Source organism: Pistacia vera, unplaced genomic scaffold, assembly GCF_008641045.1.
Source record: "Pistacia vera cultivar Batoury unplaced genomic scaffold, PisVer_v2 Contig344, whole genome shotgun sequence".
Classification (NCBI taxonomy): Eukaryota; Viridiplantae; Streptophyta; class Magnoliopsida; order Sapindales; family Anacardiaceae; genus Pistacia; species Pistacia vera.
In genome coordinates this window covers 964,951-989,751 of record NW_022196162.1, presented here as the reverse complement: position 1 = coordinate 989,751, position 24,801 = coordinate 964,951, and the positions used below count along the sequence as shown (strand labels likewise).

At 37.4% G+C, this 24,801-nt stretch overlaps 3 protein-coding genes across 3 annotated transcripts; 2 read left to right on the top strand and 1 right to left on the bottom strand.

Annotated features, from left to right (window-relative positions):
- Positions 1 to 8,477: 8,477 nt before the first annotated feature.
- On the top strand, positions 8,478 to 16,110 carry LOC116138873 (DNA-binding protein SMUBP-2-like). The gene is made up of 7 exons (XM_031424540.1): positions 8,478 to 9,329; positions 9,450 to 9,758; positions 9,919 to 10,202; positions 11,956 to 12,987; positions 14,098 to 14,266; positions 14,972 to 15,129; positions 15,816 to 16,110. The coding sequence occupies exons 1-7, from the start codon at positions 8,597 to 8,599 to the stop codon at positions 16,056 to 16,058; spliced, it is 2,928 nt and encodes a 975-aa protein (XP_031280400.1). The 5' UTR covers positions 8,478 to 8,596; the 3' UTR covers positions 16,059 to 16,110.
- Positions 16,111 to 16,383: 273 nt separating this feature from the next.
- LOC116138874 (DNA-binding protein SMUBP-2-like) lies at positions 16,384 to 20,751 on the top strand. Its single transcript, XM_031424541.1, has 4 exons — positions 16,384 to 17,502; positions 18,613 to 18,781; positions 19,487 to 19,644; positions 20,331 to 20,751. The coding sequence occupies exons 1-4, from the start codon at positions 16,399 to 16,401 to the stop codon at positions 20,571 to 20,573; spliced, it is 1,674 nt and encodes a 557-aa protein (XP_031280401.1). The 5' UTR covers positions 16,384 to 16,398; the 3' UTR covers positions 20,574 to 20,751.
- Positions 20,752 to 22,797: 2,046 nt separating this feature from the next.
- Positions 22,798 to 23,829, bottom strand: LOC116138808 (zinc finger BED domain-containing protein RICESLEEPER 2-like). The gene has a single exon (XM_031424474.1). It carries the CDS (start codon positions 23,827 to 23,829, stop codon positions 22,798 to 22,800), a length of 1,032 nt encoding a protein of 343 aa, XP_031280334.1.
- Positions 23,830 to 24,801: the final 972 nt, after the last annotated feature.

The window sequence follows — 24,801 nt, the reverse complement described above, 5'->3', positions numbered from 1 at the left end:
CACCTCCCCCAATATACGTCCTAGTGTTCTATTGTAGGCAACCACAATTAAAATCTATACTCCAAAAAACGAATACATGTAGTAATGTGAGTAAAGATTATTCCCACAGAGAATGTCTAGCCTAGTTTTATGTTACGTGAACAAGGATAGGGGGATTTGAGTATAACGAAAACAATTTCAGGAAAAACAATCAAGGAACAATTCAAATTAAATTATTGAAATCAATCAAAAGAACAAACCTCGGTCTAAGTCAACATCCACCATCGAAATTTTACAACTGATCATCGATGCAAGCATATATCAATTCATACTTTGAATATTCACCGCTGGAACTATTTTCCTATCTCTCCTTAGTTGCAGTTAATTAGGAAACAAGCGATCTAATTAATCTTACTAGTAAACAACCCAAGACAAATGCTAAAGGTTTAATCTAGTCAGCCTTGAGAACTAGAGAGATCAATGAAGCTGAACAACACAAACACAATCGATTGTATTTAATTTAGTCAAGCGTTCTTCTTAAGATTTAATAATTCCTGACGCAACAAATTCTTAAATCTTAGTTACTCATAAATTAGAGGGATCAAACAATTACAGATTTGATATCTAATTTAGCGATAGATTGCAACAAATAATAAACTAGTAGGCCTCCTAGTAATTAAATGAGAAAATCATGAAAATAGGCATAGAAGAACATCCAATACTCAAAGCATATATTGAACACTAAAAACATATTTGATCTCATAGTTTTATTGATTCCGAGGCCTCCGTTTCCTTCGACCAAGTTATGAAAATTTAGCCGCTCATGGCCATCATGAAAACTCAAAGGAGAAGTTGAAGAAGAGGGGAAGGAGAGCCGTGTGTAGTGTATCCCAGTCTGATCTCTCTCCCCCTCTTAAAATATCCAATTCAAATATTTGAATTCTACTCAATCTCCTAAAAATATTCTAAATTTTATCCTAAAATAACATTTATCCAAATCTGATTAATTAAAAATAAAATAAAGTCCTAATATAACTAGGAAAGTGGTGTTTCCAGCTGTGACTTTCGTGCACCGGATCTTCAAAACTTCCAATAATAAACCGCATATTTGACTTGCATGATAAGGTTGAATGTTCCAGAACGTCAGCAGTGCAGGTGCATCAACTTCAAGCCCGATTACAACCTTTATGCAGCGAGTATCTCTCCAAACTCAAAACATGAAAGTTGTAGATCTATTTCTTGGGGTTTCATAGCATTTTGAATCATCTCAATCAGAGCTCAGATGAGAGAGTTATGCCCATATTATCAAGCAATGTTGAAACTATCTGAAATCACCTAATTAGTTTGGTTTTGCATTTAACACCTCCATTTGCATCCTAAATCAAAATAAAATAATAATGAGTACATTTAGGCACCAAATAAGTATAAAACACTAGAAATTAAGGGGAAAAATATGACATTTTGAATTCTCATCACGTCCCTCCAGCCTGGTCGCCAGCATCAGCTCCATCCCTCGACTCTGTAGTTGTCCACCCCAATTGACCAGCAAAATCTAAGATCTAGTCCTCAACCTGCTTCTCTGTAAGATAGCCTCGCCCAACAGCCTCCTCCTTCTCTATCTCTCACCAGAGCTAGATGTCCTCATCCGGATTCCAATGGGCAGTGTTTCCGGACTTGTAATCCTGCATCAGCTCTCCTCTAGCCTTGATGATTGCGTTGTCAGCAATGGTGAGGCACCGACCCATCAATGACTCAATCTCTACATCCTTCTCAGCCAGCTCCTTCTTCAGTTGCTCCAACTCAACTTCGACTTCTTTCACCCGCTGCTTGCTCTCCCTCTCGGCCTTTTAAGCTGCCACCTCTCTTATTTGTAGGTTGTGTTGGACTAGGAGATTTCTTGTGTCTTCTTTTCCTGCGCCATGGTGGACTTCTGGAGATGCAAACTGCTCGTGAAAGCCTGCATAAAATCACTCAATCAGTGTTAAGTCACACAGCAAATACAGTCAAATAAAAACCCAGTTCATACCTGGAAGGCTCGAGAAACCCCCAAATCAACAGTTGAGGCCACCCCCATCTGACTTAACCAACTCTCGTCTATAGGAAATAGGAACGAATCAGCAAACTTGCTTATACAAGATGTATCATAATATGTCAACCTTGAAGCGAGGACACTGTAGGTTAACATCTCACTCTCCTTGTCCAAGACTATCGCCTTAAACGACCCAACCTCAATCACAATCGGCTGGTTGGGAGGAGTCACGACCATATCCTCCACCCTTCTCTCTTCCCTTGATGAATAGTCTCTTTTTCTATTCTCGTGAAACCTTACGATGGACTCACTCGTACTTGGGATAGTTAACTTTTTCATAAGTCTTTCTACAATCGTAAATTCCTCAACAGTTAGTGAGTTCAGCCATGACTTACCAAACAAAATATGATTGCAGTAACGAAAGAGTAGCACGTCCCACGTCTACTTCAACGAAGGGAAGGAGATACCTCGTTGAATCGCCCAGACATTGGCCCACAAGTGACTCGACCTCAAGTTGGCCTCCTCCAACACCACTCGTCAGTCCCTCTGCTCCTTCAGTATGGCAAGAACCTCTCTAGTCGACACATCCAAGCCATCTCCACTCTGACCAGTTTGGTTATAATCAGGATCTACAAAGGAAAAACATAATAAGACTTTAGTAATCAAAGTACAAGTCAAGAATAAGTTTCTCACTAGTTACTGCCAAGTATAGGGGATCTCGCCTTGGCCTCTCTCTCTAAAGACTGCTTTGCCCCTTTAAGAAGATGAAGCGCTCCTTTCAATTTTTGTCACTCGACCATAAGTTGGTTACAAGGTGGATCCAGTCGTGCCTTAATGTCACTGCGTATCTACCCTTATTTTTGTCCTACTCCTTCAAAAAATATGAGTATAACAACTCATGCAACCCAAACATTACTTAGTTCTGCACATAGAGAACCTCCAAAGCCATCAGTAGTCTCCACCCGTTTGGCATGATTTGGGTGTGCGATCATAAAGTGGTTCAACACCTCTCAAACGAGGCGGAGTATTGGAAGCCTCAGCCTTGTCATGGAAACACTTCTCATAAACACTCACCCAGCCTTTTGCTTCCCAGTCGACCCTCTCGTATGACTTAGGTATCCTTATTTTGACCGATTCAGGAATATGGTACAGTGTCTTGATCCTCCACACATCATTCTCCTTTAGTAAGAGTGGATAATCCACATTAAGTATCTCCTTATTGGGCCGACTCAACTTGTCCTCTGAACCACCACTAGTCTGGCAAGTCTACAAAACTATCAGACTCTTCCCCACTCGTCCCTTGCCCTTCTGAGCTATCTTCATCGCAATCATCCCCACTTGGCCTAGGAGCAGCTACGCTCAATGCCTTTGGTATACCTACAGGTACATCTCCCTCTGGCATCACAACCATTGTTAGGGCTCGCTCGTACTCATCACCTACCTTCATCTCTGCCCCACTTGACTCGCTCAACTCTGGATGCGTCATCGAAGTTAATTCACTCCTTACTCCAGTCGACCCAGGTAACCAACCGAATCTCCACCAAGTCTAAGGTACGTCACCTTTCAACTAAACACAACTTTGTCACTTGGCTCGGTCAGAACAACCGAGCGATTAACCCTTGTTGGTTTTACTACCAAGTCTTAAACACACTCAACTTGGTCAGGACAAGTGACCATGCCCCAAACTTACTAACTCAACCTGCACTCTCCACTCAGTCTAGGAGGTCGGGCGACTTAGGCGTCTTAACTCCAATTCAAAAAAATTCTCCAATCCCCAGCCCTTAATCAACCACCTTACTTAACTTGGTTAAACAGATTGAGACGAACCGATTGGAAGCCTTATGCAAATTGATTTCATCTTCTATCTTTCCAAAACCCAAAAACTCTAGAAATCAGCCAAAAACACACCGTAAATGGCTTGAAAAACCTAGAACCTCACTCTCCAAACACAAAATGAACCACACCAAATCAAGCCTAAATGCTCAAAATCTCTTAAACACCAAAACAGAATAACCAAATCACCACAGAAACGTCTGGTTCAAACCGAATAACCTCACACTTTTCTCTCTTCAAACTCTTCCAAAAAATATGCCAAACTTCACCCAAATTCCTTCAAAACCACCATAAACACAAAAAAAAGCAGAAGAGAAACGAAAAACAACAAGAGAAAGCAATGTTTACCGTGAAGATTCCCGAAAACCATTGCCCAAAAAAATGAAGAAATGGAGGAAGAAACGCGAAGAAAGAGAAAAAATGAAGTAGAATGGTAATGAATAGTCACAAGGTTCAATTTTAATGGCAAAGGTACACGTGCTAGCCTCCGACTGGTCATCGTACGACACAATTCTTTGTTTTCCTGCCTAAGTGTATAAAGGAGATCTTAACCATACACGCGTCCCGAGATAAGTTACTCCGTTTCGTGTTTCCTACTCAAAGTTCAGAGCTGCCATGTCATGCACGTTTTACAAAGCCCTAAGGGCGCTAACCAATCGTTCGGTTTGCCCAACCAAATGAAGTTATCCCCCTATGATGCAAGACACCAACATCCAACAACTCGGTCTTTCCAACCGCATGGCTACATTGGGAAGAAATTTGACCTTCATACAAGTCAATAGACTCACTCGATATTGCGAACCAGGAGAAGATCCTTCATGATTTTGCCATTCCTACCCACTTGGTCCAAGGCGCTGAGTGAACGCTTCTCCAAGAAATTGGTTTTCCTTTCACTTGGATTGATGCACTGAGTGATGACACCTTTATAGGATGTGCCTCACATCCTCTCACTCAGTTCGATGCACCAAGTGAGGACACCTTCATGGGATGTTCCTCACATCCTTTCACTTGGCTCGATGCAACAAGAGAGGACACGTTCATGGGATGTTCCTCACATCCTTTCACTCTGCTCGATGCATCGAGCGAGGACACGTTCATGGGATGTTCCTCACATCCTCTCACTCGATTCGATGCACCAAGTGAGGACACCTTCATGGGATGTTCCTCACATCCTTTCACTTGGTTTGATGCATCGAGTGAGGACACCTTCACGGTATGTTCTTCATATCTACTTGCTCAGTTCAATGCATCGAGTGGAACACACCTTCAAGGAACCGCACAACCTTCACTCGGTTCGATGCATCAAGTAAAAACGCCTCTGGATATGCCTCGTACTTTCTTTCGACTCCATGCACCGAGTGAGGTCTCTGTTTATCGCGTTTTCTCACTCGGTTTGATGCGTCGAGCGAGAACAAATTCCCAATTTACTCCTACTCACCCACTCGGCTTGGCACACCGAGTGAGTCACCTTCATAGAAGGAATTTTACTCAGGACCTAGTTCCATGAACCGAAGAGTTGACATCTACATTGATACTTGCATAGTTGGACAGGTAGACCAACTGAATACACCTTTACGCAGTAGTAACTAATCTCTAAGCTAAGTACTTCTTAACTTAGAGAGTAGGGGGCAAACTATTAAGGCCAAAAAATGTCCTCAGCCTCAATGGGCCCAAAAACGAAACACCTTCAATAGAGCTCAGAGCCATGGCCCAATTTCGGTTAGGCCTACAATAGAATTCACGTAATGGGTCAGCTTATTACACCCACCAGGTTACTTACAGATTGAGCCCAATCACTAAGGCCTTAATTCACTTAAGCCTTATCATCAGTTTATCTGAGCCTCGGCCCATTGATCTAAGATCACCTACTGGACCTAGGGTTTACTTAGACCCTAAGGCTACCTACTTCCTATTTCGGTACTATCCGAATTCTCTCGAAGAGATCCATCTATATCCTAATTCATCTAAGATCTGAATCTTAGACTAAATAGGACTTTTTCCCCTACTAAGGCAAGTGAATTGAAGACTTTCTTGTTCACTAAACCTCAACCATTATGGACTCATAGTCCTACTAGGATTCAAAGATCCTACTATTTCTATATAAATAGAGGTATACCCTCTAACAGTTCATTCAACATTACACCTTCAAACCACCTAGTTCTCACCCTTGAGAGCTATACACCACCGCCGTATTTCTAGTCTCCGACTAAACTTTCGGTAACCCTCTCTTTCCCTTACCCTTACTAAATTAGCTTCATTCAGGCTTGCTGACTTGAGTGTCGAAGTGCCTACAGCAAACACCACCCTAGTGTTTCCTGTTCACTTCACACCTGTTTCTTTGTGTGTGCAGGTGCAGCGGATTGCTAGTGGCCTCAACCTCACGGGATCAGAAACCATTTTCCGTAACCGTAGATTTTAACGTCTACAAGAACCTTTCGACGTTCAAGTCAATTTGAATGTATTTCTCCTTGTCCAAAACATTGCTCCGAACTAGTTACTTAGACCTTAAAAACTAGACTATCCCTATGACATTAGACTTGTCAGCCCTCAAAATTACCCCATTTTGTGTATTATTAAATAAAAGACTCTAAAGAATATCCTTTGTAATAGTAGCGAGAGAATGGACTTTCCTTGTTTTTTCATGGCCGAACGACATGCATCCACCCCTAGTTTGCCGTAAAAACAATTTGGTACCTAAAAAGTTTGGAAATGACAAACAACTACTTTCTATCAAAATCTGTTAGTGAATTTAGTTTGAAGAAGGACAATGTGATAATTTTGCAGAATTTTCCCTCTCCTCTCTTCTTTTTTCTTCTCTTCCTCATCTTCAATTATTTTTTTTCTCTTTTGCAGATTCGACCAATCGCTTTTCCTTTTCATCTTTTTCTCTTCCCTCCCTTCTCCTCTCTTTTTCTTATTTCTTTGGCCAACTACTTCTCCTTTTTCTTCTTTTGCAAATCTGGCCAACAGCTGGGATTTGAGAAAGACAAGGTATTTTGCTTTCTCTCTAGGAACAGATTGAGAAAGACAAGGTTTTTGAAATGGCTTTGAAGGAGAAGGAGCTCTGCCCGAAGCAGGTTGAGAAGGAGTTTGATTAGAACTTATTTGGATTATTTGGAGGAGTAGATGGTGTTTATGGTGGAGGTGAAGCTTTTGGTGGATCAGATGGTGGTGATGGAGATGAATTTGATGGCGGAGGAAGACTTGTTGGTGGATTGGCCGTTGGTGGTGGTGGAGGGGAATTCGTTGGTGAAGTAAATACTGGTGGTGGTGGATTAGATACTGGTAGTGGTGGGGGCGATGAACTCGTTGGTGGACTGGATGCTATTGCTGGTGGTGGTGGTGGTCGAGATGAAATGGTTGTTGGATTAGATACAGTTGGAGATGGTGGTGGTGATGTAGGTGAAATGGATTGTTGAGGAAGAGGGGGAGAAGGTGTAGATGTCAATGGGGGTGGAGATGTATTTTGAGGAGGTGATGGTGAGATAGGTGGCTGTGCAGGAGGTGATGGAGTAGGTGTGGAGGGTCAAGTGGATTTGCATTGGGCTCAAGTGAGGATGTTGTAGGAGAGAGGACTGGTTTGGCATTACATAACAAAACTGTAAAGCTCTAAATATGTAGATCACTAACGCCAACATTACATAACGAAATTCAAGCCCCGCTGCTCACAAGTCATCCACATCTAACCAAATTTGAGTTCGCCATCCCACATGCGCCATTGACTCACCGAAGCTGGAAGTGGAAAAAGAGATACAAACCTCATATTCTTCAATTTGTGCTCAAACTCACAGCTTGCCTCATTGCATATATATATATATAATTGTGGGAACATTAAGCGAAATTATATATAAATTGGTAATAATAGAGAAATTGTTTAGATTAAGGAAAATACTACACCCACAGTCTCTTCTCACAAACTTCATTTCACAACTCCGACGTGACAATTCGCAATTAGTCAGCTTCTAATATGTCTCACTTGACTAATTGCGAGCTACCACATCGGGATTGTGAGAAAAAGTTTGTGAAAATAGGTTGTAGATATAACATTACTTTTAGATTAAATATAAGCCCAAAGTTAAGATCTATGTAACCTAATAATAATAGCCTTTTGAAGAAGATAGAATCAATTACATGCGAGCCTTATGTATAATATGTGTTCCGTAATTGTATTTTATTTCGTAGTCAACAAGGGACATCATTTTTAAGCATTTGTATTCCTTTTCAAGATCTACACTAGAGTATCTCAATACTTAAAAAGAAAAAAGAAAATGCTATTACTGTATATCTTGCAAATTTCATCCCGTTTTCAGATGGCGAGACGAATCAAAGTCCGATCCTTAGTTGTAAAGGAGAGATTATAGAGTGAATATGGGAAGTTTCTAGAGACAGAATGTTGACTTTGAAATGTTAACTCATATATTTTGATGGTGAGAAATGAAGCACGTCTACCCTAACAAAAGGAAGCAAAAGGAAAGGATTAGAAATCAGAATTTAAACACGTTAGCCACCAAACAGCCCGTGGTACAGAATCACACTTAACCAATCACACTTCAACTTGCTGATCTCCTCCTCTGTCTCTGACAACGACTTTCTATTACTTTTGAAACTATCATATTTAATAAAAATCCCTCCCTCCCTTCCTCTCCTCCTCTCACCTCATATTGTTGTTTGCGGCTCTAATTTTTCAACATGAAATTGAAATAAAACGATGAGTTCCATTTATTACGAAAATCAAATCAGCATTAACAACTGAAAATGGAAGTAGCCTCATGCGGTTTTTGCGGAAGCAGAAGCAGAAGCATCCCTACAACTACATTTGCTGTCAATGCTGCAAATCCTCCCTTACACTTCTCCTTCTCTTCTTCTTTTCGATCTATATGTTTATTCATTGGACGCCAACAACAAGAACGACATCGTTTCATTTGCAGCAACGACAGTACTAGTAGCACCCAGAAAAAGCCTAAACCTAAGCAGCCTCGCAACAAAACCAATTTTATTACGAAATCAAGAGTTTCCAACACTAAAACTAGTAATGTCAATGCAAATGTTATAGTTGAAAGATCAATTAAAGAGACGCCAGAGAGGAGCAAGACAGTGAATGTTGGAACTTTATATCAAAATGGGGATCCGTTGGGGAGAAAAGATCTTGGTAAGAGCGTTGTTAAATGGATAAGTCAAGGAATGCGAGCAATGGCTTCAGATTTTGCTTCTGCAGAGGTTCAGGGAGAGGGAGAGTTTTCTGAGCTGAGACAGAGAATGGGTCCTGGTCTTACTTTTGTAATACAGGCTCAACCTTATTTAAATGCTATTCCAATGCCTCTTGGTCTTGAAGCCATTTGTTTAAAGGCTTGCACTCATTATCCAACTCTCTTTGATCACTTCCAGAGAGAACTCAGGGATGTTTTACAACTACTACAAAACAAATCTGTGGTTCAACAATGGCATCAAACTCAATCATGGAAACTCCTTAAGGAGCTTGCCAATTCAGGTACCTTTTTTCTGGTACTTACTTTTATTGTTAGATTAAAACATTAGCTTAGCATTTTGTTGATTGAGAATGAGATTGGGTTTACCAATGAATCATGAAATTAGTATGGTGCATTTGCAGCTCAGCATAGAGCTATGGTTCGCAAGGTTACGCAACCAAAGCCTGTGCAAGGTGTTTTGGGAATGGATTTGAAGAGGGTCAAGACTATACAGGAAAGAATTGATGAGTTTTCAAATCGGATGTCAGAATTACTTCGCATAGAGAGGGATGCGGAACTGGAGTTCACACAGGAGGAGCTGAATGCTGTTCCTACTCCTGATGAGACTTCTGATTCTTCGAAGCCGATTGAATTTTTGGTTAGCCATGGGCGAGCTCAACAAGAACTATGTGACACCATCTGTAATTTGTATGCAGTTAGCACATCCACAGGTTCTCAACAATTTATCTTTACCATGAACAATTTTTTCTTCAGTGTGATATTGATCAGATATTTTATTGATTGGGATGTTATCTGTGCTTGTAAATTGCTAGTTAGCGTGCTTAATGATCAATTTTAGCTTATCATGTGGTGTGAATTGGTTTTGTACAGGTCTAGGAGGAATGCATTTGGTGTTGTTTAGGGTTGAAGGTAATCATCGATTGCCACCTACCACCCTTTCTCCTGGAGACATGGTATGCGTGAGGATTTGTGATAGCAGGGGTGCAGGTGCCACTTCCTGCATGCAGGGCTTCGTTCACAATCTTGGGGAAGATGGCAGTAGCATCAGTGTGGCTCTCGAATCTCGTCATGGTGATCCCACATTCTCTAAGCTTTTTGGCAAGAGTGTGCGTATTGATCGTATCCAAGGATTGGCTGATACACTCACTTATGAGGTACCTAATGAATGGAGTCTATCAGTAACTCTTGGTTTATGCATTGCATATAGATAAAGATTTTAGTTTTACAACCCAAGGGCTTCTTAAGTTTCTTTAAGGTGCAACTTAAATAGTATAAGGCCTTACCTGTAGTGACTATTACATGTTCCAAAGTCTCTCTCATGGTAATTTAGAAAATGCGATTTCATGTCTTCAATAATTCCCTCTCGGTGAGAAGGGAACATGGCAAAAGTGGCTTAAAATGGGCAATCTTATTCTAAATCACATTAAATCATACTGCTGAGAGTTTTCATCTGCTTTCTTGATACTCACTTTATGGCCTGCTCTTTTTATGCTTTCCATGCCATGGCCTCTTCTAACCTCCAGAATTATAACAGTTGTTTAATACATAAGTTCTTACATCACTCAAGCTATATGAGCTGGATTTTCAGCAATGTCTTTGCTAGCCTCTTGTTCCTTTTATTTATTAACTCTTCTTGGTGCAGGTTTATTAGCTTTAACCCTTGTTTGTCTTAGATACCTTACTCTTCTAATTTTGCTTCACTGTTGTTCTGGATTCACCTTACTAATAAATTACATTCTTTTTTCCAATGAAAAGGTAAGTGTTCTGTATGATTAGGGAATCTGGATTTTTTTTTTTATGTAGATTAACTGTATGTATCTGCATCTTCAAAGTGATTTTAAATCTCTAAGGTAAGAAACAATATGAAAGATTATTTTAAAGTAAAAGAATGAAAGAAAGAAAGAAAGCTATAATCTTGACAAAATTAGTGTGTGAGAAGTTTAGCAAACCCCAATTTTGGGCCTTGAATGGATGAGTATAATTTTCCTAAATTTTTTTTGAACCAGAACATAGTTTGGTAACAGTCAAAATTTTATTAATCATTTATTTTATATTTTTCTGCCATACTACAACATTTTTCCTTTAAACCAATCATGCTAAGGAAAGACAAGTCACTGTGGAACTTGTTTGGGGGTTATACTGAATAGACCTCAAAATATATGGAAAGCTTATATTTTTTCTGCCTTTGTGTACTATCAACCTAATTTAATTTGTTGGGTTGTGTGAATATTTAGTTGTGTAATTTGCAAAGATATTATTAGAAATAGACAATTTTGTTTTGCTAAGTAATATGTGCATTCTCAAATGTCTGGTGGACAGTTATTATTTTTCTGGCCATCTAAAATATCATATCTATCAATGGATCCTTGTTTTAAAGTAGTCCTGTTAAGTCGTATGAATTAGATACTTTAAATATCCCACAATCTTGAAACCTGAGTGGTTTGTACAACTTGTGTTACTACGAATCGTTGACCTTTAGTGAGAGTTCAGGTATCAGTAAATTAAGCATATTGGAAGATTATTAACTGTATAATCTTGCTTCTGTCAGAAAATTTGTAAAAATATTATTTAATATTTAAATTAGAATATACTGTAACTGTTACCTAAAAACATCATTATATAAATTGGATAAAGATTTCCCACAAAGCCCAGTGAAGATTCAAACATTCAAGTGAGGTAGTTACTCTCTGAATAAATGAAAAGAGCAAGCTTGATAGTACGATAAACTAATCCTGGGTTATTATTATTATTATTTTTTTTTTTGGTATCAAATTCCCACTTTTCTGGTACATAAGGTTGCAGTGTTGTACCATTTTGCCGCCTATTATAAGGCACATGCCTGTTTTAGGTTTGGTTTGGTTTAAATTTGCCTCTTTTTTTCGTGATGGTGTCTCTCTTTGCTTACAGCGCAATTGTGAAGCATTGATGCTGCTTCAGAAGAGTGGTTTGCATAAGAAAAATCCTTCGATTGCTGTAGTGGCTACACTATTTGGAGACAAGGAAGATGTTTCATGGCTGGAAGAGAATGATATAGCAGATTGGGCAGAAGTGAAATTGAATGGACAGATGAAGAATGGAACTTTTGATGTTTCTCAGAAAAGGGCAATTGCCTTAGGTTTAAATAAGAAGCGGCCTTTTCTGATTGTCCAAGGCCCTCCCGGTACTGGAAAGACAGGTTTGCTTATGGAACTTATTGCACTTGCTGTCCAACAAGGTGAAAGGGTATTAGTAACAGCACCTACAAATGCAGCTGTTGACAATATGGTTGAAAAACTTTCCAGTATTGGGTTAGATATTGTACGAGTTGGAAATCCGGCACGCATATCTCCAGCTGTAGCATCAAAGTCTTTGGGTGAAATTGTCAATTCAAAGCTTGCAACTTTTCTGATGGAGTTTGAAAGGAAGAAGTCGGATCTTAGAAAAGACTTGAGACATTGTTTAAAGGATGATTCATTAGCTGCTGGCATTCGCCAGCTCCTAAAACAGCTTGGGAAGACACTGAAGAAAAAGGAGAAGGAAGCAATAAAGGAAGTACTATCAAGTGCCCAGGTGGTGCTTGCCACTAATACTGGAGCAGCTGATCCATTGATTCGAAAGTTAGATACGTTTGACTTGGCTGTCATAGATGAAGCAGGGCAGGCAATTGAGCCTTCTTGCTGGATCCCAATATTGCAGGGAAAACGTTGTATTCTTGCTGGTGACCAATGCCAACTTGCTCCTGTGATTCTATCTAGAAAAGCCTTAGAAGGTGGCCTTGGAGTATCCCTGCTGGAAAGAGCTTCAAATATGCATGAAGGTGTTCTTGCTACAAAGTTGACAACTCAGTACCGTATGAATGATGCAATAGCTAGTTGGGCCTCTAAGGAGATGTATGGTGGATCACTAATCTCCTCTTTAACTGTTGCTGATCATCTACTTGTTGATTCTCCATTTGTCAAGGTATGATAACTATCTATGAATCGTCCATTATATACACTACTTTCTTGTGTTTGTTATATTTCTTTTATAATATTTCATTGCTCAGTATATTTCCTAATATTTGCTTTATATTTTTGCTTTGTAGTCCTTGCTTTCACTGGCACCCCACTTCTGTTATACTCCTTTTTTTTAGTTGATAGTGATGATGTGCCATTAAGTTGACAGTCCAAAGAATCTAAGAAAGAACACTCATAAAATGCAATAGATGGTTAACAATGTCTAAAATAGAGCTTTCCCTGGTAGAGAATTTTGTTAGATTTTGACAATCTGACTCTAATAGGGTGTACTATCCTTTAGGCTCCCTTAACTGTTAAAATCATTTTCTTGTTGTGTCCTTTGTCTTTTGGAAATCATTGAGTTGTTAATGGAAGTAATATGTTGATGGAATAGCATGTAAAAATTATTTGCTGCGAAGTACTTTTGAGTGTAGAAATATTATTGACATGGTAATTTTGTGCATCACTTGCTTATTACACTACTTAAAATAAAGTGGAGATTGTATTAAATACCCCAAAATAAACAATAGTTGATTCTATCCGATTTATTGAATAATCAGCTCATCGATGCACTTGTTTTATTAATTTGTTTCAGAGACCAGCTTTCTTTCAAGCAATCTGTGTCACCCATACTTAAAGCATGGATGCTTCTTGATTTTCATAGTATCTACCGTGAGATCTTAATAATTTTGGATGATTTATTGAACAGATCTTGACGTTAAAGTATAAATTGTGACTGTTAAAGGGTTTTATTAAAATGCATACAACTCTTCTGTTGCTTTTGGCAGCTTCCAGTCTTTTCCATATTTAAGTTTCTACAATTCTTCAAGTACTATCGTGTCAGAAAGAATTTTGTGATAAATTAACTTTCTTACATAAAATGAAGGCATATCTATGTGGAATGAAAGTGCCTTTCTGTGGACAACCAGAAATTATCTTTATAAAGAAATCTTAAATGAACTTAAATTTTGCTGTAAGGGGGTTTTAGAAGCTTGTAAGGCCACCTTGTAATGGAACACTCTTTTACTGAAGATTACAAAGCATTAGTCAAAAGCATTTCCATCTATTGTTGCAGCCCACATGGATAACGCAATGCCCATTGTTGTTGCTCGATACAAGAATGCCATATGGAAGTTTATCTGTTGGTTGTGAAGAGCATCTTGATCTAGCTGGCACAGGCTCATTTTACAATGAAGGGGAGGCAGAAATAGTGGTGCAGCATGTCTTTTCCTTGATTTATGCTGGTAAATATAAACTTACATTCAAGTTGTTCCTGAATTTTCATTGTTGACCATGCACTCAATTGAATTGTGAATTAATGTACAATCACGCACACATATACATGGGCTGCACATAATAAATAAGAAGTTTGATTTGGTAATTTTACATACGAAAACATATCTATATGGACAAATGATTTGTATTGAAAAGATTAAAGAGAGAAAACAGTTAGAAAGAGTGGAAACTTTTCATTTTTTCCGTATGAATGTATAAATACATACATATGCATACATATATTACATATTCTTGTAGCTCAACTACTAGATAAATGGTACCTTATTTGAAGCTGTTGAGTCAGTGTAAAGTGTAAAACTGATAGCTGAACGACTCAAAACAACATGTCTATCATAAACTAACATTTTTCATAACTAATTCCTTTTCTAAGTATTCATATGAATTCTACATTTTATTTCTTATGCTGAAATTTTACTAGAAACAAGATTTTAAATATAAAAATACGTCAGGCACTGAAAATCTAAGGATGTTCATGTAGGGTTTTAGTCTAGAATGAAATATAACAGTTATTTCCATTTTTAAAACCTGGAACCCAGAACGATTCTGTGTTGTGGGCTTTAAATTTTGTTTTTACAAAATCAATTTGTGATATAAATACATCACCAATTTTTAAACAAGGAAAATTCATGTTTTTTTTCAAATCCACCATGCAGGTGTCAGCCCAACAGCGATTGCAGTGCAATCTCCTTATGTTGCTCAAGTGCAACTCTTGAGGGATAGGCTTGATGAGCTTCCAGAGGCTGGAGGTGTCGAGGTTGCAACTATTGATAGCTTTCAAGGCCGAGAGGCTGATGCAGTAATTATATCAATGGTATGGTTCTATTTTAAGTCTGAGGTTGCACTCATCACTTTTTATAGCTTTTGATGATTATACTTATTGCTCCTGAGCCTTTGCTTAAGTGCTGATTGGATGTGGTGGGGTCCAAAAGGTCTTGGATTTTACTCATCTAGCTAAATGAATATACTCGGCTTCTTTTTTGAGACACTTTCCATTAACATTTTGGTTTCTTCCTTTGAGAAGAAAGCCATTATTAGAAGTTAATAATCTAATTTATGAGACTATCACAGTTACTGACTTATAATCAAACATTGTAGAGACTGACTTTCAGATTCCTGTGGTTTTTTATGAAGATAGTGAAACAATGTAAATTAGAAATTAGGCAGCTTGTCCCTCAAAATTCATTTTTTTCTTATTAGCCTGTGTGCGAAAATATTTCTATGATAGGGAAAATGTCTTAGAGTCCAGGAGGATACTTCCTTTTTGTGGTTAAAAGAAAAAGATAATTGAGAATCCAGAAACATGAGAGATAAAATTGCAAATTTTTGAATGAAATAGAAGAACACTGGGAAGTTAGATTACCCATTAGGCATGGAATATTTCCAAATTGTTTAATGTGAAATCTAAATCAGTTGCAGTGGAAATCAATGATTGACCCAATTTTTACACATTTCAAGCACTTTTGTGCATTAACCAACAATGTATGATGTATTTTTCAGGTTCGGTCAAACACGTTGGGAGCTGTTGGATTTCTTGGGGATAGTAGGCGAATGAATGTAGCGATAACAAGGGCACGTAAACATGTAGCAGTTGTGTGTGATAGCTCAACAATATGCCACAATACTTTCCTGGCGAGGCTCTTGCGTCATATCCGTTATTTTGGTAGGGTGAAGCATGCTGAACCTGGTACATTTGGGGGATCTGGATTTGGCATGAACCCAATGTTGCCATCCATCAGTTAACGCTTAGCCTAGCAGATTACTTTAATTCTTACTAAGCATTGATTGTTTGGTAATGCAGATATTCTTGGAATATGCTTCTGCATCAATTTGTGTATAGCAGTTTTTCTATTTTTGTTACAGAAAAATCGATAGCAACATTTCAGTCATTTATTAAATTTGTATATAAACAATACACATGATTATTTAAAAAATGTGAAGATTGAATTATACTAATGATAAAAGTTTACTGGAAGTAAGTTTGTTTTAATCCTGTTAGTCATTTATTTGCAGTATCAAATTCCCACTTTTCTGGTACATAAGGTTGCAGTGTTGTACCATTTTGCCGCCTATTATAAGGCACATGCCTGTTTTAGGTTTGGTTTGGTTTAAATTTGCCTCTTTTTTTCGTGATGGTGTCTCTCTTTGCTTACAGCGCAATTGTGAAGCATTGATGCTGCTTCAGAAGAGTGGTTTGCATAAGAAAAATCCTTCGATTGCTGTAGTGGCTACACTATTTGGAGACAAGGAAGATGTTTCATGGCTGGAAGAGAATGATATAGCAGATTGGGCAGAAGTGAAATTGAATGGACAGATGAAGAATGGAACTTTTGATGTTTCTCAGAAAAGGGCAATTGCCTTAGGTTTAAATAAGAAGCGGCCTTTTCTGATTGTCCAAGGCCCTCCCGGTACTGGAAAGACAGGTTTGCTTATGGAACTTATTGCACTTGCTGTCCAACAAGGTGAAAGGGTATTAGTAACAGCACCTACAAATGCAGCTGTTGACAATATGGTTGAAAAACTTTCCAGTATTGGGTTAGATATTGTACGAGTTGGAAATCCGGCACGCATATCTCCAGCTGTAGCATCAAAGTCTTTGGGTGAAATTGTCAATTCAAAGCTTGCAACTTTTCTGATGGAGTTTGAAAGGAAGAAGTCGGATCTTAGAAAAGACTTGAGACATTGTTTAAAGGATGATTCATTAGCTGCTGGCATTCGCCAGCTCCTAAAACAGCTTGGGAAGACACTGAAGAAAAAGGAGAAGGAAGCAATAAAGGAAGTACTATCAAGTGCCCAGGTGGTGCTTGCCACTAATACTGGAGCAGCTGATCCATTGATTCGAAAGTTAGATACGTTTGACTTGGCTGTCATAGATGAAGCAGGGCAGGCAATTGAGCCTTCTTGCTGGATCCCAATATTGCAGGGAAAACGTTGTATTCTTGCTGGTGACCAATGCCAACTTGCTCCTGTGATTCTATCTAGAAAAGCCTTAGAAGGTGGCCTTGGAGTATCCCTGCTGGAAAGAGCTTCAAATATGCATGAAGGTGTTCTTGCTACAAAGTTGACAACTCAGTACCGTATGAATGATGCAATAGCTAGTTGGGCCTCTAAGGAGATGTATGGTGGATCACTAATCTCCTCTTTAACTGTTGCTGATCATCTACTTGTTGATTCTCCATTTGTCAAGGTATGATAACTATCTATGAATCGTCCATTATATACACTACTTTCTTGTGTTTGTTATATTTCTTTTATAATATTTCATTGCTCAGTATATTTCCTAATATTTGCTTTATATTTTTGCTTTGTAGTCCTTGCTTTCACTGGCACCCCACTTCTGTTATACTCCTTTTTTTTAGTTGATAGTGATGATGTGCCATTAAGTTGACAGTCCAAAGAATCTAAGAAAGAACACTCATAAAATGCAATAGATGGTTAACAATGTCTAAAATAGAGCTTTCCCTGGTAGAGAATTTTGTTAGATTTTGACAATCTGACTCTAATAGGGTGTACTATCCTTTAGGCTCCCTTAACTGTTAAAATCATTTTCTTGTTGTGTCCTTTGTCTTTTGGAAATCATTGAGTTGTTAATGGAAGTAATATGTTGATGGAATAGCATGTAAAAATTATTTGCTGCGAAGTACTTTTGAGTGTAGAAATATTATTGACATGGTAATTTTGTGCATCACTTGCTTATTACACTACTTAAAATAAAGTGGAGATTGTATTAAATACCCCAAAATAAACAATAGTTGATTCTATCCGATTTATTGAATAATCAGCTCATCGATGCACTTGTTTTATTAATTTGTTTCAGAGACCAGCTTTCTTTCAAGCAATCTGTGTCACCCATACTTAAAGCATGGATGCTTCTTGATTTTCATAGTATCTACCGTGAGATCTTAATAATTTTGGATGATTTATTGAACAGATCTTGACGTTAAAGTATAAATTGTGACTGTTAAAGGGTTTTATTAAAATGCATACAACTCTTCTGTTGCTTTTGGCAGCTTCCAGTCTTTTCCATATTTAAGTTTCTACAATTCTTCAAGTACTATCGTGTCAGAAAGAATTTTGTGATAAATTAACTTTCTTACATAAAATGAAGGCATATCTATGTGGAATGAAAGTGCCTTTCTGTGGACAACCAGAAATTATCTTTATAAAGAAATCTTAAATGAACTTAAATTTTGCTGTAAGGGGGTTTTAGAAGCTTGTAAGGCCACCTTGTAATGGAACACTCTTTTACTGAAGATTACAAAGCATTAGTCAAAAGCATTTCCATCTATTGTTGCAGCCCACATGGATAACGCAATGCCCATTGTTGTTGCTCGATACAAGAATGCCATATGGAAGTTTATCTGTTGGTTGTGAAGAGCATCTTGATCTAGCTGGCACAGGCTCATTTTACAATGAAGGGGAGGCAGAAATAGTGGTGCAGCATGTCTTTTCCTTGATTTATGCTGGTAAATATAAACTTACATTCAAGTTGTTCCTGAATTTTCATTGTTGACCATGCACTCAATTGAATTGTGAATTAATGTACAATCACGCACACATATACATGGGCTGCACATAATAAATAAGAAGTTTGATTTGGTAATTTTACATACGAAAACATATCTATATGGACAAATGATTTGTATTGAAAAGATTAAAGAGAGAAAACAGTTAGAAAGAGTGGAAACTTTTCATTTTTTCCGTATGAATGTATAAATACATACATATGCATACATATATTACATATTCTTGTAGCTCAACTACTAGATAAATGGTACCTTATTTGAAGCTGTTGAGTCAGTGTAAAGTGTAAAACTGATAGCTGAACGACTCAAAACAACATGTCTATCATAAACTAACATTTTTCATAACTAATTCCTTTTCTAAGTATTCATATGAATTCTACATTTTATTTCTTATGCTGAAATTTTACTAGAAACAAGATTTTAAATATAAAAATACGTCAGGCACTGAAAATCTAAGGATGTTCATGTAGGGTTTTAGTCTAGAATGAAATATAACAGTTATTTCCATTTTTAAAACCTGGAACCCAGAACGATTCTGTGTTGTGGGCTTTAAATTTTGTTTTTACAAAATCAATTTGTGATATAAATACATCACCAATTTTTAAACAAGGAAAATTCATGTTTTTTTTCAAATCCACCATGCAGGTGTCAGCCCAACAGCGATTGCAGTGCAATCTCCTTATGTTGCTCAAGTGCAACTCTTGAGGGATAGGCTTGATGAGCTTCCAGAGGCTGGAGGTGTCGAGGTTGCAACTATTGATAGCTTTCAAGGCCGAGAGGCTGATGCAGTAATTATATCAATGGTATGGTTCTATTTTAAGTCTGAGGTTGCACTCATCACTTTTTATAGCTTTTGATGATTATACTTATTGCTCCTGAGCCTTTGCTTAAGTGCTGATTGGATGTGGTGGGGTCCAAAAGGTCTTGGATTTTACTCATCTAGCTAAATGAATATACTCGGCTTCTTTTTTGAGACACTTTCCATTAACATTTTGGTTTCTTCCTTTGAGAAGAAAGCCATTATTAGAAGTTAATAATCTAATTTATGAGACTATCACAGTTACTGACTTATAATCAAACATTGTAGAGACTGACTTTCAGATTCCTGTGGTTTTTTATGAAGATAGTGAAACAATGTAAATTAGAAATTAGGCAGCTTGTCCCTCAAAATTCATTTTTTTCTTATTAGCCTGTGTGCGAAAATATTTCTATGATAGGGAAAATGTCTTAGAGTCCAGGAGGATACTTCCTTTTTGTGGTTAAAAGAAAAAGATAATTGAGAATCCAGAAACATGAGAGATAAAATTGCAAATTTTTGAATGAAATAGAAGAACACTGGGAAGTTAGATTACCCATTAGGCATGGAATATTTCCAAATTGTTTAATGTGAAATCTAAATCAGTTGCAGTGGAAATCAATGATTGACCCAATTTTTACACATTTCAAGCACTTTTGTGCATTAACCAACAATGTATGATGTATTTTTCAGGTTCGGTCAAACACGTTGGGAGCTGTTGGATTTCTTGGGGATAGTAGGCGAATGAATGTAGCGATAACAAGGGCACGTAAACATGTAGCAGTTGTGTGTGATAGCTCAACAATATGCCACAATACTTTCCTGGCAAGGCTCTTGCGTCATATCCGTTATTTTGGTAGGGTGAAGCATGCTGAACCTGGTACATTTGGGGGATCTGGATTTGGCATGAACCCAATGTTGCCATCCATCAGTTAACGCTTAGCCTAGCAGATTACTTTAATTCTTACTAAGCATTGATTGTTTGGTAATGCAGTGTATAGCAGTTTTTCTATTTTTGTTACAGAAAAATCGATAGCAACATTTCAGTCATTTATTAAATTTGTATATAAACAATACACATGATTATTTCAAAAATGTGAAGATTGAATTATACTAATGATAAAGTTTACTGGAAGTAAGTTTGTTTTAATCCTGTTAGTCATTTATTTGCAATTGTGGGTTGTCCTACCCGTTCATGATCCTGGGGAAAATAATAACACTCAACAGTATTGAGTGCATTACTGGGAGTGGCATCAAAATGGCGTTTAGGTTGTGTCAAGGTACAATAATAATTTGGTATAAGTGGGGGTTGGTTTAAGTCTTTAACTTGAATCCGATCTCGTGCTCGAATTCAACCTTATTATTTGTGTCAACCTAACCTATCTAAATATTGATCTCTCAACTCGACCTTAAGTATTGGTAAAAACTGTATGATAAAATTTGATAGATTAATGTCATTGTTATCTAAAATTTTAACTTTATCATTGATAATTATATTAATTATTACATAAAATTGATATTATATTATATTTATATGTTATGGTATTATGTATAAATCATTAAATATTAACAAAATATTAATATATAATTTGTAGGATACTGATACTTAGAATTCAATATATGCATTGATAATTTAATGTACTAGTTTATTAAAAAAAAAAAAAAGTTAAAATATATTATATTAGTCATATTTATAAATAACGACCAACATAGTTAGTACATTAGTAATTAGGAGTGTTATCGACTCGTGAGAGAAGAAGATTAAACGAGCCGAGACCGAGCCAAGCCATATCGTGAGAGAAGAAGATTAAACGAGCCGAGACCGAGACCGAGACCGAGCCGAGCCAGAAATTATATGGCTCGGCTCGGTAATAGATTTAGTATATTTCGAGCCGGTTACCGAGCCGGCTAATCGAGTAGAGTTCGAGCCGGCTCGCGAGCCATCTCCAAATAATTTTTTTTTTTAATTCAATTTTTTTTACAAAAAATCGTTGGGCAACAGTCTGAATGTCTGATTGTCTGAAATTCAAATAAATGCAAATCATAATTAAGCTAAATCAATGTTCAAAATTGAAAATGAGAAAATCTAGTTTAAAATATTTAAATATGGCAGGCGAATTCAGAAGGGCTTAAAATTGAAAAATTATAATTTAACTTTTCATTAATTTGCTGGGCAGAGGAAGAATCACTAATGTCTGATGCATTTTGTTAAATTTTCCACTTTTCATTTATTTTGTCAAACTGATTTATTTTTGTCAAACTGATTCATTTATTTTTCACTTTTCATTTATTATTTTTTAATTTGCTGGGCAGCACGTAGGTCTTAATCTGATTGTCTGCATGTTTTCTCAGGTCCTTATACATCACCCAACAGTTAAACTTACTTAAAATCAATATTAAATGAAAAGCTACTGCTATTAACAATTTATCATTTAACATACTGTATGTACCACAAATTAAGTTAAGTGAACTAAATAATTTTTGTTTAGTTCACTTGACTTAATAAAGTTTTCACAAAAACAAAATAGGGGATTAGCATAACTATACATCAAGTGACATCCCCATCCATCAAAAAATATATATAATAGCAAAAGATAATTGGTTGTATGTCTATTGTAGCCCCACTCCTCCTACAAACAAATTAATGTGAAACATATTAAGTACAATTGTCATTTTATATAAACCATAAAGATGAAAATGCAAACCTCAACACAAAAGTAATAAATATTGACCTACAGATTCCTACTACCACAGCTAATAACTCGCGAGTGAATCAACCAATCTGCTGACTCCCATCACCTGATAGAACAGGAAGCTGAATCTCCAAGTGATTCTCATCCTCCTCTTTCTAAGATGAAAAATAGATAAAAATAATCTATAGGTTAGAATAAAGTTATTTTAAATATAGAATTAAACAAAATATGTAAGCAATGGAACTTACTTTGCACCCTTTCTTCACTCCATTCAAAGTGCAACACCAGTCACATCCACATAACAACATCTCCACCGTAGCTGGTGACAAAGAAGCTCGGTAACTATCAATAACCCTGCTCCCAGCACTGAATGCAGACTCTGAAGCAACCGTAGTGATCGGGATGGCTAGTATCTCTTGAGCCATCTTAGACAATACAGGAAACTTGGTTGAATTTGCCTTCCACCACTATAAGGTATCGAATGAGTCATGATCCCCCACACACTTATGGCATCCCTCTCCCAAATAACAGTCCAACTCAGACTGACTAGGCTCAACAGTGTCAACCACGTCTAGAAAAGTGCTAAAATCATCCCAGGCCTCGGCTCCCTCAACCGCAGCCGCCTCACCAATGGCTCCATGTCCATCCCTTTGTGATGTAGAAGCACGGGCGATAGTCACACCTTGGTTAGCTTGAACATACTCCCTATATAACTCATACAATACATCCCGGATCATCACCATATTTGCCCGTCCTTCTACCTCAATATACATCTTAGGGAATGCCCATTGAATGACCCTCATTTTTAACCGAGGATCCAATACAGCAGCCACAGACATCAACACATTACATTCCCCCCAATATTTATCAAACTTATGTTTCATTTTCCTAACCATTACTCTAATAAAATCATCTTCAGATTCACTTTTACTATCCAACATATATTTCACTGAACACACCTCCTTCAAGAATAAATTAGATGTCGGATAATCACTTCCTGAAACGAGTTTGGTTGAACCACTGAATACTTTCAAAACTTCACAAACTTTCTCTACTTTCTCCCAATCCTCGTCACTCAGATTATTATGATAATTGATATCCCTTTCTTTCACTCTTGGAAAAACCTTTTTGAACTTAATTGCCGTTGCCAACATTTCATAGGTAGAATTCCATCTTGTTTTACAATGAAGAATAAGTTTCCGATACGGCGATTTAAGTTGTTGAACAATCTCAGAAAATACCTTGAGTCTGCTTTCTAAACTGTTGATATACAACACACTCTCATAGATGTCATCAATGATGTGCCTAATTTGATGAAGTCCATCTTGAACAATCAGGTTCAAGATGTGTGCACAGCATCTCACATGAAACAGCTTACCTCCATAAAGGAGTTTCCCTGAAACTTCAAAATTTTCCTTCAAAACCTTAATCGCAACATCATTACTTAAAGCATTATCTACAGAAATAGTATATACCTTATTTTCAATTCCCCATCCCATTCGGCACTTGAAAATGCCATCCGCAATCGCAATACCAGTCCCGGGAGTAGGTAGACGAACAAAGTTGAGGATACGTCTATTAAGCCTTCAAGTACTATCTATCCAATGCCCGGTCAACACCATATACTCCATCTTTTGATTCCCTGAATTCCATAAGTCTGTAGTCAAACTGATTTTTGTCACAGTCTTCAACAAAGTCTTCAATTTGGCCTTCTCACTTTCATATACCTTCATACAATCTTTTTTACAAGTATAACGGGAAACCGGAGTCTATCCAGGAATCCCATACTTCATCATATTGTTCAAGCCCTCCTCCTCCACAACTGTAAATGGATGCTTATGCATAAGCACCTAATGGGCGATCAATTCCCTCATTTTCGACACGTCAAACTTCCCACTTGAAGCTGGCAAAATAGTAATTGGAACATCATTACCGGCAGTCAGAAACTAATATGTTATTGCCTCATGGAAGCTTTTCTCCTTAAACATCGGCTTAAATGTCTATTGAACTGGGTGGTGCTTCCGGTGGCATTAATACACAACTTGACTTTGCAATGGATACACTCAGCCTTTTTGGTGCCATTAGGGAGTACCACCTCGTTGAACTCCGACCATGCCACTGAAGTCTTCGCTCTTTTTTGCTTCTGAATCGGATTTTGATTTTCATCACCATTATCCGGGTTACTAATACCAAGTGTATCAGTAATTGTATCTTATATTGTAGGGGTACTTAAGGAATTACCCTCCATTTACAAACCTATAAATGGAAAAAAAAAAAATCAACAATTTAATGCAAAACCAATACATTATACATTGCACACCAATATTAATTGTCACCAATACATCCCAACATTCATTTATTCTTTAATTAGAGATATTGGTTTTGTATCATGTTTGATTAAGTTTCACATGTTATATTTTGAAATTTGTCTCACTTTCATTTGCAACTCACATGTTCTATTTTGAATTCAT

What these genes read in the sequence shown, in the direction of transcription:
- LOC116138873 (XM_031424540.1), top strand. Translation starts at nt 8,597, where the DNA reads ATGGAAGTAGCCTCATGCGGTTTTTGCGGAAGCAGAAGCAGAAGCATC. An exon ending in TAAGGAGCTTGCCAATTCAG is followed by an intron (nt 9,330 to 9,449) that starts GTACCTTTTTTC and finishes GTGCATTTGCAG; the next exon opens with CTCAGCATAGAGCTATGGTT. An exon ending in ATGCAGTAATTATATCAATG is followed by an intron (nt 15,130 to 15,815) that starts GTATGGTTCTAT and finishes TGTATTTTTCAG; the next exon opens with GTTCGGTCAAACACGTTGGG.
- LOC116138874 (XM_031424541.1), top strand. Translation starts at nt 16,399, where the DNA reads ATGCCTGTTTTAGGTTTGGTTTGGTTTAAATTTGCCTCTTTTTTTCGT. An exon ending in CTTTTCCTTGATTTATGCTG is followed by an intron (nt 18,782 to 19,486) that starts GTAAATATAAAC and finishes TCCACCATGCAG; the next exon opens with GTGTCAGCCCAACAGCGATT. An exon ending in ATGCAGTAATTATATCAATG is followed by an intron (nt 19,645 to 20,330) that starts GTATGGTTCTAT and finishes TGTATTTTTCAG; the next exon opens with GTTCGGTCAAACACGTTGGG.
- LOC116138808 (XM_031424474.1), bottom strand. Translation starts at nt 23,829, where the DNA reads ATGGGATGGGGAATTGAAAATAAGGTATATACTATTTCTGTAGATAAT.